This window comes from Castor canadensis, chromosome 6 (genome assembly GCF_047511655.1).
Source record: "Castor canadensis chromosome 6, mCasCan1.hap1v2, whole genome shotgun sequence".
In the NCBI taxonomy this organism is placed as follows: Eukaryota; Metazoa; Chordata; class Mammalia; order Rodentia; family Castoridae; genus Castor; species Castor canadensis.
In genome coordinates, this window is record NC_133391.1 from 42,905,775 (window position 1) to 42,920,183 (window position 14,409).

A 14,409-nucleotide genomic window follows, 5' to 3' on the forward strand; every position below is an offset into this window, starting at 1 on the left:
TTATGTTATTTGTGTTTTAACACAATTTAAAAAAATTGGAAAAATATGTCTCCCAGAAATGTCACCAAGGGCCTCTGTTCCTTTTTGCCATCTTAGCAGTTAGGAAGGCTGAGAAATGGAGTCTCTTAGCCAGGCAAGATTCACTAGCTATATATAGGGCAAGATGGTGGGCGGTGTGCCACAGGCAGCTTTCATCCTTCCTTCTTCTGCACACACCCCTCCAGCTGCCTGCCCACCTGCCCGCCCAGAGACTGCCGTCTCCACCCTCTGCAGGATGAGCAGTGATTCTCACCCAGGCGGTGCAGGGAGTGGGTAGCCTGCACCAGGACAGTTTGCAACTGTGTCATGACTCATCTAGACTGGTGAAATCAACTTATTTGATTACAACCGTCATCTTTAAGCAGCTTAATGAGACCTAACTCATGTACCATACATTCACCTGTTTGAAGTACCTCATCCAGTGGTTTTGGCTTTGTTTTGTTTCTTACAGAGTCACAGAGTTTTGGCATCCAGCATCACATTGTGGTTTTAGCCCATTTTTATCACCCCAAAAAGAGACTCCCTACCCAGTCCCCATTTTCCCACCTTCCCTCCCAGCCCTGGGCAACCGCTCAGCTTATGTCTCCATAGGTTTGTCTACTCTGACACTTTGTATAAGTGGAACCATACAAAATGTGGTGTTTTGTGACTGACTTCTTCCACTTAGCATAATGTTTTCGAGTTGTAGCCTGCTTCAGACTTTATACTTTTGACTGAGGAACACTGCTCCATTGTGTGGATGAATCACATTTTGGTTACTCGTTCATCAGTGATAGGCATTTGGCTTGTTACCACCTTTTGGCTGCTATGGGTAATTCTGCTATAACGGACGTATGTTTTCATTTCTCTTGGACATATACCTAGGACTGGAATTTCTAGGTCATTTTGTAACTCTACATAAGATTTTGAGGAACTGTCAAACTTTTTCAAAGAGACTGGACTATTTTACATTCTCACCACCGACATACAGTATAAGAGTTCAGATTTCACCACATTCTCACAGTCACAATTTTTATTTATTCTTTTGATGTGTTAGTTTTTTATATCTTTTCTTTTCAGTTGACATAGAGTAATTATACATATTCATGGGGTATGGTGAGACATTTCAGTGCATACATACAGCATGTACTGGTCAGATTGGGGAAACTGGCGTATCCGTCACCTCAGATCCATCTCTGCTTTGTGGAGGAAACACTCATTATCCTCTCTGCTAGCTATTATGATTAATTATTGTCAACCATAGTTTACCCTACTGTGCTGTGAAACATCAGAAGTTTTCCTCCTGCTCAACCGCACCCTGCACCTGTTAGCATTGTCTCTCCATCTGCCCTTCCCGTGCCCCTCCTAGGCTCAGATCACTTCTGTTCTATTCCCCACTCCCCTGAGATCAGTTTTACATTTCCGCATGTAAGTGTCACATGCCGTGCTTGTCTTCCTGTGCCTGACTTATTTCACTTGGCCTAATGTCCTCTAGTTCCATCCATGTTGCTGCAAATGACAGAAATCCTTCTCCCTTGTCACAACCATCATTTTTAATGAAATAGGATGGGAAAACATCAGCGCACCTCTCGATAACCTGAGCACTGTTTCATAAGAATCTTTGAGACTCAGAGCCAACTGACAGTGTAATATACATTTCTTAAAAGGACATTCCAGAATCAGCTGGCAGGAGCTTTAAACTCCCTGACCCGAGGTACACGCCCCTCTCCTCAGCATCTTTGCTCTGCAGAATCTTTGGCATAGGAGGACTAACACCCACAGTTGATTGGGTTTAGGACAGGGATGGAGGTTGGTAGCTCTGGTTCAAGAATGGAGCTTATCACAGCTCCCCCAGGGTGTTCCTCTGAACTTGACTTAGTGAGTTACCCCTTGTGAAGCACTTGAGACTGTGACTGCTGTCACCACAGTTCTCTCAGCAGCCATTCAACATGCATAAGTTCCTATATTATCAAGACCCCAGTGAGACCAGGCATTAAATTGTTCAATTCAGTTCCAGGCAAAGGAAGCATTCAATAACCGGGAGCTTTTGTTATTAGTTCAATTAATATTGTTGCTATTATTAGGAGAAGGAAGATGGAGAAAAGGGCTAAATGTCATCTACACATACACTCCTATTTATATTTCCACTGCATATACAGCATGCATCACTTAGTGACAAGGTACCTCCTGAGAACTTCATCACTACAAAGTTTCACTGTTGTGTAACCATCATAGAGAATCCACACCCAAACTAGGAGATATAGTCTTATGGAATCACTGTCCCATGTATAGTCTGATGGCTGAATGTGGCTGTGTGGCTCATGACTGCACTATGTGTTGAACTCTGAGAGATGGAGAGGGGGAGGATTATGGTGTGAACAGACCCCAGGAGAAAGGTACAGACTGGCTAAGGAGGTAGAGATTGTGCACAGGAAAAGATTACAGGAGAAAGTAAGACAGACTATAATGAGCTGACAAAGTAACAGTGGGGAAAATTGCTGCTGGGGGAACTTGGGAAGAGGACAGATTCCTTGGGGACTCCAAGGACAAGCAGAATTTAAATCCACACATTGAACATTTCTGTGCAGCAACCTCCTCCCCTCACTCCCCCAAATAGAGCTCTTCCTGAACCATCCTGAATATGTTGGCATTACCGAAAGTCCTTGGTTTATGAAAGCAGTAGAAATAGTATTAATAATAATTAATAGCATGCATCAGGGCTCCCTGTGTGCCAGAGAGGGTGAACTGATTGCTAATACCTATTAGCTGATTAATGCTCACAATTACCTATAAGAGAATGAAGATAGGCTACTACTATTGTTACCTCCATTTTGCACATGAGAAAACTGAGGCTTAGAGAGGTAAATCACTTTCCCAAGTTTACACAAACTGCCTAGGGGTGACAGTGGCAGTAAAAGGCAGGTCTGTCTCTGAGACTATCTGTGCTCTTGACCACTATGATCTGCAGAGCTGATGGACTAAACCGTCTTCTTGTGAGGGACCTGAGACAGGGCCTAAAGAATTCTTGCATACTGGTTCTTGTTGTTAGGTAATTGCTGATTCTACTTGCTCCTCTTAGGGTCTGCTAAAAGCTGTTTGTAACTTGGATTTTTCAATGCCTCTTAAATACTTCTCAAAAGTGCACGTTTTGGTAGTTCATTTTTTAGATTCCTGAAGAGAAGAAATCTCACTGCTAGACATTGCTATAGCATCTTGAAGAGACTGAACCTTCATTGTCTTTCTAATCACTAAATTGTCTATTCTCAATTTGAAAATATTGTCAAGAAACCACTTTTCAAAATCTGTCTTAATCAGGGAGCTTCCCCTAGCCCCTGCGCAAGGATGAGTAGTATTTTCAGAACTCAAGGAAGTCTATAAACAGAATAACTTCACTGGCTAACTGTGAGCTATTTGGGCAAAGGCCATCACCTTTCTCTTTTCAAGTTTCCAAGCCTAGGAAATGTATACATTTGCAAAGTGGTGATGTAAATGCCAAACACACTTTTCCTTAGTGTGCTAAGGCCCCAGGAAGCCCATGATTCCTTGGAAACTCATCTCTGACCTCAGGCTGGTAAGCACAGAACACTACAGGGACCAAGCAAATATTCCAAATAAGGGCTAGGTGTGAACTTTGTGATCCCTTAGACTAGGTCTCTGTATGTCCTTGTCCTCTGTCTCTCCTTGTCTTAAAATATGTCCCTCCATATACAATCAAAAAACTCAGTTCTTACCTGTTCACAGTCCTCTCTATACTGTAGTCCTTAACCTCAAGATTATGTAACCAACTGCAGTGGGGTTGCCCCTTGGCGAGGGCAAAGCCAGAAAGCACCGCCAGAGTAAGTGTGGAGAGAAATTTATTACTTGCAACAAGGAAGGAGAACACATAATCCCAAAGCAGTGTCTTTTCTTGATCAGAGGAAGCAAGGAATTTTCCTAGGGACACTCTTGCATTTTCACACAGGAAAGACCTGTCACATGTAGAGACGATGCAGTGTGCACAGTTTGAAATCATGCCTCGTGTGTTACACGTTTAAAGATGGAGGACTGGAATGCCTGAGGTGGGGAGAATTTAGTGCTGTGAGATTATAATAAGGAAAGTTCACATTGGGTCACTCAGAAAACAGACTGGGTGGTTGTGGCTGGTTTAAACCAGTTCCTTGTGGTCTTCTCTGGAGGGCTTTATTGGAACAAACAAAAAATGTGCAGGACATAGCATCTTCTACCCCCTTACTTTCCGCCCTCACGGGCATAGGGACTTAACCCTATGAACTCTTAGTTAACTGCTAACAGCCCTTGACTGAGAAAACGTGTAATGGTAAGAGCCATTACGAATTCAGCCAAGCTTTTAAATTAGGGTTTTAGGAATTCCTACACATCTGCACACATCTGAAAAATGGTAATGTAAACGCAAGACAGTCCATTTATTTAGAGCGCTAAATGTTTGTTGTAAACATGGATTCATGGTCCCATCTTATAGTTCCCCCAGGGACCAGGGTCTAAGAGTTGGGAACACTGATCCAGGTCAGTGGTTCTCAACCATGACGTTTGGTATGTCCAGAGAAACTGGACAGTGTATTGCAAGTAATTTGACTACTGAGAGCTAAAGTACTAAAGTTTGTGAATGATTTGTTTAAAAAATAATAAAACAAATTCAACCTTGTCCTTATCACACCGTCACCATTCCTAAATACTTTTATAAAGGGGTGAGAACAGGGTAGCCTTACAACCCGCCATGCTGCCTGAAGGGAACAGAAGTCTCTAGCATGTCATTACCATGAACATGAATTATTAGTGTGCTTACGTTTTTTGTTTTGTCAAAATCTATACTCAGAACACCTTCAGAAACATGCCATACAGGTGAATATCATCCATCCTGTGTGTCTCGTGAAAAAAATAAAAAGAGCAGGAACTCTGTGCTAGACTGGAAGTCAGTTGGCTACTGTGTTTCCCTACTGCTACAAGTAAGTAATTACATAAGGAGAAAGAAAACGGAGAACAGTGAGGCATGCACATGGCCAAAATCTGTGATCTGTGCTAAATTACCCATACCAGGGACCTAGCTGCCTGGTGATTGGGTTCTTTCTCCTGTTTTGGGGTTTATAAGCTCTAAATGTTACTAAGACTCAGTGTTTAGTGTGTCCCCTCTTGTTCAGCCCAGTCCAACATATCTTTCTGTGGGAGGAGAAGGCTGTAGCAAGACTAAACCTGCGTATGATTTCTGCTTCCTAATCGCACCTCACTTTTTACACAGTTGGCATTTTTGGTTTTTTGGCAGTGCTCAGGCTTGAACTCAGGGCCTATACCTTGAACCACTCTACCAGCCCTTTTTTGTGATGAGTTTTTTTCAAGAAAGGGTCTTGTGAATTATTTGCCCAGATGGCTTTGAACCACAATCCTCCTGATCTCTGTCTCCTGAGTAGCTAGGATTACAGGCATGATGCACCAGTGCCTGGCTCACATTTGGCCTTTACCAGCACCAAAGTCCCTCCAGCACTTGCTGGTTTCCTTCCCTGTGAGCCTTCAATCCTCTGTCTCCCTCCTGCTCTATCCCCTGCAGCACCCACCCAGGCCCTGGGTATACAATTATGTTGACTCAGTGCAAGCATGTTTGCCCCTAATCATGACCACAGATGGGGCTTCCCAAAGGTTCAAGGTGAGCACTGCCCACCAATCCTCCAGCTTCTAACAGTCCCCAAATCCCCACTCAAATCTGGCCATGATCATCAGACCCACCCCGCACCTCCCCAGCTCTCCCTGCCACCTTCTAGCCCCACCCTGCTCAGGGCCCCAGGAGCCTCTGAGCCCCTTACATGCCATTACTAAGGAGGGACTGACTCCTCCTGGTTCCTGGCTCAAGGGACTACAGAGAAGAGAGCTCAGACTCAAGAGCCTGACATTCTAGCTGCCAGCAGGAAGGGAGATTGTTCTCTGGGATGGTAATTGACTGGCATCACCTATTGGGGATTAAGAAGACATAAGTGAAAATGATTGTAAGATGCTCCCTTGGAAATCCTGACGCATCAGTCTGTGGTTATAGGAGCCACCTAGGTGACACTGAGTAAAGAAGCACTCTCCCAAGGCCGTCCCAAGGACAAGGCCGGCCTGCCTTGCCATCTTGACCAGGTTATATTCCCCATGCAGGATGAAAAGGGCAGAGGCAGGAATCAGCAGGAACTGAGCCAGTGCAGGAAACCTTGGGCCCCAAGTTGTACCAGATCTTAACCGAAAATACCCAGAATTCTCTTGTGGCTTCTTCTGGTCCAACATAGGCCTGCGTTAGTGTCCTGTCACATGAATGCCTCCAGCCTCTGTTGTGTCTTCAAGGACCAATTTATTAGCTTCAAGGCTTCAAGACCCAACTTTACTGAAATTCTGGTCCAGGAAGAGGTGAGGGCAAGGCTGCACTTACTCACTGCATGGGTTCTGCCTGCTACCCAGCGCTGCCTTACCTGACTCTCATTCCTCCTCACTCTGTTGCCTCCCACGAAGCCTACACCATGCAGACTTACTGCATCAAATTCACTTTATAAACACTTAGAGTAGTAGTAGGTCACTTGCCACCAAAACTTGGAGGACTTTTTTTTACCCTTCAGGACTAGAATAGGTGGGATAAGTATAAATTTAGCTCTGACCCTCTTTGGAACAGAAAGGAAGTAGGGTAGAGCATTGCAAAGCATCCAAAGCAATTGGTCCTGTTGTTTTGAAGATCTTTTATTTATAGCAAGCTCTAAGCTCTGTTTCACATCCAAATAAAGGTAAAGGGCCTGGCCCACAGCTCTTTAAATCAAAAGGTTCCTGTGATAAAAGTCCAGGTTCCAGAAAAATCACTTTATTATTGTAGAAGAGGGAGAAATACACAAAGCTTGAAACCCAGAGACAGAAGTAGAGAGAGAAAATAGACAATGATCAAAGTGTCCCTGAATAGAGGGTGGTGACTTCACCTAGGAGAGGCAGGGGGAAAGGTGACACTACAGAATGAATGGTCAGTGAGAGAAGGCTAGGGAGGCAGCGGGCAGAGGGAAGGAGAAAGTTTAGGTAGCAGGGAATTTGATCAGGTCAAACGCCCTCAAACACACTGTAGTTTAAGGAAAATGGTGAGCTGAATGAATGGGACAGGCAGGCAAAACTACACATGTTGGAGAGAATGGAGAGAAGTGACGGGAGACTGGAAAAGGGATGCTGGTGTCGAGTCACTTACTGATCCCAGGTTCTCTATGAGGTCCGTGATCAGAGAGTTAAGGTAAGGATTTTGTTCTCCAAAGCCCTTCCTATTTTGGTGTGTGAGTATTTCATATTTTTGATCAGTAGAACAAAACCTCCATGATTAACCTGCTGTTAGCCCCTCTGGCTTGCCACCAGCTATCTCCCAAAAAGGACAGTGGTTGCGGAACAGAGAGCTATTGTCCTATTCTCAGGCCAAGGTAGTAACAGCCACAGAGACCCACATTGAGAGAGTCTCAGTCCTGAGGGCTGCCAGCCACGGAGGCTAAATAGTCTTTCATGTCAGTCTGCTGCCTAGGCACCTACAGATCTCACCATGGTGAAGCCCCACCCTGAGCCTCGCTGTCAGCATCGGTAGGCTGAGCTCAGAAGCTCAGCTCTTCTGTGAATGCCACCACAGCATTCTAGCACTGCCTGTCTCTAGCACCTCCACGCGCTTAGGCCTCTCAATCGGCAGGTGCCCCCCTCCTATTGCCAGACCAACTCCAGCTCTGCAATTTTGCTCGCACCCCAAAGGTCCTAGGGCACAATTCCACATTGTCCCTTTAATGGAGAGTGACGATCAGTCAAAGACAAACACCATAAACAACTGTATCTCCACTTGTCCTAAATGTATCTTAGCCCAAAGTACAGTATCCTTTCAGCCCAGGTGTTCTCATGGAGGGTGGTCTGGTGCTGGGTTCCTGCCCACGGTGATCTCCTAATCAGAGGCTAGCACAAGCCCCCTCCCACCTAGGACCATTGGTTTTGGGCCACTGGAATGGGAGTTCTTCCTTAAAGGGACACATGTTCACAGTGTTCTTCTGGAAATTCTAGCCCAAGAGTCTCAAAGACATAATAAAGCAAGTGGATCCATATTAATTTTACATGTGGTCTGGCAATGGAACAGTCAGGAATCTCTGAATTCCCCCTCCCACGGATTTAGGGGGGCTAGAGGAATAGGAATCACATGGGGAAGACACGGATTGACACTTCTCACTGTTTGGCTCATTCCTTGTTCAACTGAGATACATGCAAGAGAGATCCACCCCACAACATGCACACAGCACACAGAGAAGTGCAAATGTGTTACACTTATATCAAAGTTCACTCACTCATTCAGCCAAATGCTCATTAATCACCTTCTGTGGGCCAAGCACTGTTCAAAGCACTGGGAATGAAAATAAAACAATTGAATTCCCTCCCCCAGGGTCCTTACATTCTGCTGGGGAAAATAAACACTAAACAAAGAAAGAAATATCTACTGATCAGTGGTAAATAATATTTTCTTAAAAGTAGGATCAAGGGCTAGAGAAGAGGTCAGAGGCCTAATAGAACTCAAGGGTGCCCCACACCGACTGTTGTGTAAGATCAGGACCAGAGTGGCAGGCATTTGGAAGCCGGAGGAACAGTGAGGAGGCCTATGTGGCTGCAGCAAAAGAGAGAGAGAGAGTATAGGAGATGGATCTGAAGTCCTTGTGAGGACTCAAGCTTTCCCACCCAGAAGGGAAGGTAATTAGAGGCTGAAGCAGATCAAGACTGGCTGTGACTGCACAAGAGTCCTGCTGCAGGGTGGAGAACTGTTCTAGTAAGCCAGAGTAAAGGCAGGGCAACCAGATGAAATGGCTGGTGGCCAGAACTAGGGGATAGGGCAGTGCAAGGTGGTCAAAAGGACCTGAGAACCAGCCTGAAAAATAAACTCAAAAGTGATAAAACTCATCAGTGGGTTTTGAGCTCCAGGCAGGTTTAGGAAAACTGCTTTAAATGTAATGAGAGAGGGTATCCTAACCCCCAAAATTCCTCTTACTTCTTGCTTTAAGGAGATCACTACACCCTCTAGCCTGTGGGGGCTCCAGGCAGTACATCACACATGCTGGCTGTTCCAGAACAACCCAGTCCTAGTGAGTGACAGCCAGCCCCAAGGGCCGTGATACCCAAGAATAGAGGCACACAGATCTATGGTTATACAGAGTTCAATTTACTGGGGACCTGTTGACAGAAGCATGGTCCTGGGTGACAATAAAAGCACTGGGATCCCTGTAATACAGGTCAGAAAGTGACTTCATCCTGGCTGCATGTACCTGGTTTATCTTAAGATAATATCAGTCAGGTGCATCCCTGGAGCCAGGGTCTAGTCATAAAGCTCCACACATGTCTCTAATGGCTTTATCTACTTATGGTTTCCTGGTAGACTATGAAAGAAAAACCAGCAAGTATTACTCAGGGACAATCACAGTTAGTTACAACTCAAGGTGACCGTGGTCATATCAAGCTGAACCCATGCGCTGGGTTATACAGAATTTATCTGAAGACAAAGATGGGGAAAATGGAAAGGAAAAAAGAATCTCTGGCCTCTGCCCTCCAAAACCCGGGGCCTATTTTAGTACAAGACTGTCACAAATGAAAAACATTTTAAAGTGTCTATTGAACAGATACAAATAAATGTATATGCATACCTGCAAACAGAGGAGTGTGGCTGGCAGGTAAGGGATGAGGGGTGGCAGGGAGGAAAAGCTGGATTTCTGAAGGAGAGAGGGACATTTAAGGCTCAGGTTGAGAAGTAGTTCACAACTGCATCCAAACTGTCAGCCCATCTGTTTCTGTCACTTAACAGGAACTCCTCTCTGGAGAGAGGTGACAGGCAGGAATGCAGTTGTGGGGCTGCTGTGAGGTGCATGTTACCCCTTTAAGCAGCAAAAGCAGTTCTCTGTAGGGACTGTGATGATTTGGGGGGTGGTCAATAGTGTCTTGAGATGCCCCAGGCTGTGGGGAATGAGATTTTTCTGGTCTCACATTGGCTTTTGGGTTTGTGTCCCTTTTGCTATGATGCATTTCCTGACCCCTTATCCAAAACACATCTAGTAGCTATTAATAGGTTCCCTTCCCAGTTTAACAAAAGAAAGGGGTTTCCCCTGGGCTATGATGAAGGGCCTCTTTTTGCAGAGGCTCAGTGACCATAGGAAGATGGAACCCCTTTTTCAAGGATCCTACCAAAACTGGTTTCTGCTCAGGGCAACCTCCACTCCCCACTCCGGAATGACACTGGTTTGAGCTTCCCCAGTAGTGCAATAGGCCTTCCTATAAGTCAGGATTTCCCAGACTTATCAGAATCCTGGGGAGTGCTTATCAAAAACTCAGATAATCTGGACCCTAAATACAGATACTGGCTTTTAAAGGCCAGTCCCCAGGATGGGGTCCACCTGGGAAGGTTCTAAGATGTGTACCCTCTCTTCCCCTGAGGAGACCTGACTCATTCCTCCACTAGGCAGCTGCTGCTGGACTGGCATTTTGGGGAGGAATAGAAAGCTTTCTTTTCTGTTTAAAGACCAGTAGTGATACTATTGATTACTAACCTTTATTAACTATGTGCCAGACAGTATACCGGTGACATTTTTTAATGGGAAGGGGATGATCTTCCCAATTACACAGTGTTTTCTGATGGGGAGTCAGACAAAAGGGAAGTGGCTTGTCCAAGGGCACACGCAGCCAGCAGGTGGCAGAGCTAGGTGGGAATCTCTGGCCCAGAGCCCCTTCTTGTCATTGTTGCCCACTACTGATGCTGGACCTGAATTTACTAGCTGTCCCCAGTTCACACCACCATAACCAGCCCTGCCCCAGGCCTGGAAGAAAGAGCAGGGATGGAGCTCCATCTTGAAGTCTGCAGAGGTGTCTGGGTGGGGGCACAGGAGAGGGGTTGACCTCTCCATCTGTCCTCAGGTACTGGAACTCCCTGAGCAACTTGGTGGCATCCTTGCTGAACTCTGTACGCTCCATCGCTTCCCTGCTCCTGCTTCTCTTCCTCTTCATCATCATCTTCTCCCTCCTGGGGATGCAGCTCTTTGGCGGGAAGTTCAACTTTGATGAGATGCAGACGCGAAGAAGTACATTTGACAATTTCCCCCAGTCCCTCCTCACTGTGTTCCAGGTACGAACTCTTCTCTGCTCAGGTTCTGACCTGGGGGGGGTGGGTCAGTGGTAAAGATAGAGGGGAGCAAGAAGGAGCCCAAAAAAGGGTGGCAGAAAGCAGTGTCCTTTTACTGGGCATGAGGCCAGCCTAGATCAGCCCTAGAGGGTCCATGCCCCCAGGGTAGGGGGTGTCTAGCTCTTTCTGCATTTCTCCTCCCTCAGTTCCCCCATGGAATCCACAGGTGGGTGAATCACTGGGGAAAACATCTAATTTTTCTTAGTCATGGAACCCAAATAAAATCTACACGAAAGCCCTGCTCTTGTGAGGAGTTGTGGGCGGGATGGGGATTTATCTGCCCCTGCAAAAAAGATAACCAGTTCATCAAAGTTGTGATTTTATATAGATACTTTGACTTATGACAAAGCTAAAGTAGCACTTATTTGAGTTCAAAAGTAGATCGAATTAAAGATAAAAAATGAATAATGTGTGGATGTTGCCAAAATCTTAAAGACAGTACCAAATGACAGATGCTTAATAAAAACTATCACTGTCCCCATGAATACATTTGTCTCAATGCCTCCATCTAGGGAATTAATGGTGGTCATCTCGTGTACTATATGTAGAGAGCCAGGGACACTTTGATATTTCTGTCACGCAAATAAAATTTGCTAATAGTCACGTACTTTGTCTACAAACAGAATCAGACTTGCCCAGGCCAATAGTTCAGAGCCCTGGGGAGGAGAGCTGGGGACCAGGAGAAGGGAGAGAGTGGAAAGGAATTTTGGACATTTGTGTTAACATAGTGGGGTAGGGCAGGGGAGTTTGGGGTTTGCTGTTGGTCTAACGCTGTGTCCCTTATTGGTGGGAATGTGTCATTCAGATCCTGACCGGGGAGGACTGGAATTCGGTGATGTATGATGGGATCATGGCTTATGGCGGCCCCTCTTTTCCAGGGATGTTAGTCTGTATTTACTTCATCATCCTCTTCATCTGTGGAAATTGTATCCTTTGCTGCTGCCCCTACCCCTGCTGGCTCCCTCAGCCAGCAGCATAATGCCAAACGGTGCCCTGCAGGCCCCAGCTCAGGCTGCCCTTGGGAGAAAGCATGGCCCAGCCTGAGCCAATTCCGCCTTGGGATGGGTCTGGGTGGAGTACATACCAATGTTTACCCTGGATCCATCCAGGCTGAGCATTGCCTCGCTCCAGGAGGTGTGTTCTCATCTTAATCTAGGTGAATGATGCCCCCTGGTGTTGTGGCATGAACAGCCACTCACGTGGAGATAGGCCCATGGGCAGCCCTGAGACTGTTTCACCTACTCAGATCATTCCTTCATCCTGACTCCCTGCTTTTTGGTCAGTCTCCGGGCTTTAGTCACAGGCAAAGCTGGACAGATCACCAAGTGGACCGAACTGCTCCTTCCAGGCCATGGGCAGGTTTCCAAGATCTCAAGTCCTGATCCTTCTCTCCCCTAATCATAACCCCATGAGAGTTGTGTCCAGAAACTGGGTGGTAAAGGAGAAGCAGCTCTGGCCCAAGACTCAAGTTAAATCCCAGCTTTAAGTAGTTGAGAAACCAAGACCACCAATAACCACAGACAAAGTCTCCATCTGACCATCTGGGTGGCCTCCAGCACATTAGAGGCACTATGTGACAGTGTCATTAAAGTCCGTACGGGTTGAGCATCCCATACCCAAAAATCAAAACTTGTTGAGCACCAACATATCACTGAAAGTGGGAATTCCACACCATGAGTCCCTCTTTCATGCACAAAATTATTAAAAATACTGTGTGAAACTGCTATCAAGGTATGTGTGTAAGGCATATGCAAAACACAAATGTCTCCCCAACATGTCTCATTATGCATATGCAAATAGCCCAAAATCTGAAAACATCTGAAGTACAAGATTCTTCTGGTCCCAGGCATTTTGGATAAGGGATACTCAGCCTGTGACAGAATGATAGTGCTTACTACTACTTACAGGGTCACGGTGAGTTGACTGGGAAGATGCACACAGTGCCTGTTCCATGCTCCAGACCCAGGATGAGATATTCAGTAGCCTACCTGGACAAGCCCTTCCCCTGCTGGATATCAGCTTCCCTTTATGAGAAATGGTGTGTGAACTTCTGGGTTCTGGGGTGGAGGTTGGACGTGACAAACTTTAAGACCCTTCCAGCTATATACTTAATTTGTTCTTCAGTTCTCTTGCCTATGGTGTTCCTGTTGCTAGGGAAGAGGGGAGGCAGGTGGGAAGAAACAGGCAAATGAGTACTTCAATGAGGAATTCCCAAACTTGGCCAGCTCCAGTCAGACCCTCCAAGGGTCTTTGTGTGTGAAGGCTCAAATGAAGTATCTGGCAGAGATACCAGGCCGCCTCCTCAGCACCCAGTTATAATAAGCCACTCTTAAGAGCATTCTGCTAGAAACAATGCTGTTTATAATGTCAATTATAGCCAGTCATCTCAGTGGGGAAACCAATAATGAAACCCAACAATTAAAGAGCAAGGCAGAGCCCCTGCCTTACGCCCCTCCACGCCAGCCTGCAAGCAAGCCTGTCTCAACCACTGAGAAAACTCCAGGTAGTGAGTAGGCGATGGGGAGGAAGGGAGAAAGGGACATGGTTAGGCTCTGAACCCCTCAAAGCGTGTCTCTGCTGGAGAACTCTACCCTGCATGTCCTGCATGCACCCTGCCCCCTGAACCTGTCAAATACCCTGAGGCCAAGGGTCATTTTCTTTAAGAATGGACACAAACAGATATCCTACTGAATGTATTTTTGGCCATTGCTGTGGACAACCTAGCTGATGCTGAGAGCCTCACCTCTGCCCAAAAGGAGGAGGAAGAAGAAAAGGAGAGAAAGAAGCTGGCCAGGTAACCCTCTAAGCCTACCTAGGCCCAGTTCTGGAATGCCATTTCCATTGGTGGAAGAGAGGTTTTGTGCTAGCCTCTGTTGGCCATCCCTCCCAGAAGGGACTGAGCCTGGGGCTTCCTACAGAAAATTGGGCTCACTTCTGACTCCTAGCCATTGCTCTGGAGTAGGGACCATTGTGAATGATAGTTTCAGGATAGTTTCAGTGTCCACAGTTTCAGGAAGGTGTTGCATTTCCTACCTGTCTAGGAAGTTGGGGAGGGGGGGAAGTCCTGTTCTGAGAAGAGAGACCTTGGGAGTGCAGGAATGGGAAAGGAGGAAGATAGTCTTCAGAGTGTGACATCAGCGTGTGGGGAAGGCAAGACAGGGACCTGCATTGTGGCCATTGTTGTCATACCTAGGACTGTCATATGCCAT

The 14,409-nt window shown here is 46.1% G+C and overlaps 1 protein-coding gene across 29 annotated transcripts in view; it reads left to right on the plus strand.

Moving 5' to 3' along the window:
- Positions 1-14,409, plus strand: part of Cacna1c (calcium voltage-gated channel subunit alpha1 C) — a 644,607-nt gene that overhangs the window by 539,324 nt on the left and 90,874 nt on the right. For all 29 annotated transcript variants that reach the window (XM_074076408.1, XM_074076392.1, XM_074076410.1 and 26 more), the window contains 3 exons: positions 10,936-11,143; positions 12,006-12,126; positions 13,880-13,994. In XM_074076408.1, coding sequence (XP_073932509.1) covers positions 10,936-11,143; positions 12,006-12,126; positions 13,880-13,994 — 444 coding nt within the window. The remainder of the gene's footprint in view (positions 1-10,935; positions 11,144-12,005; positions 12,127-13,879; positions 13,995-14,409) is intronic.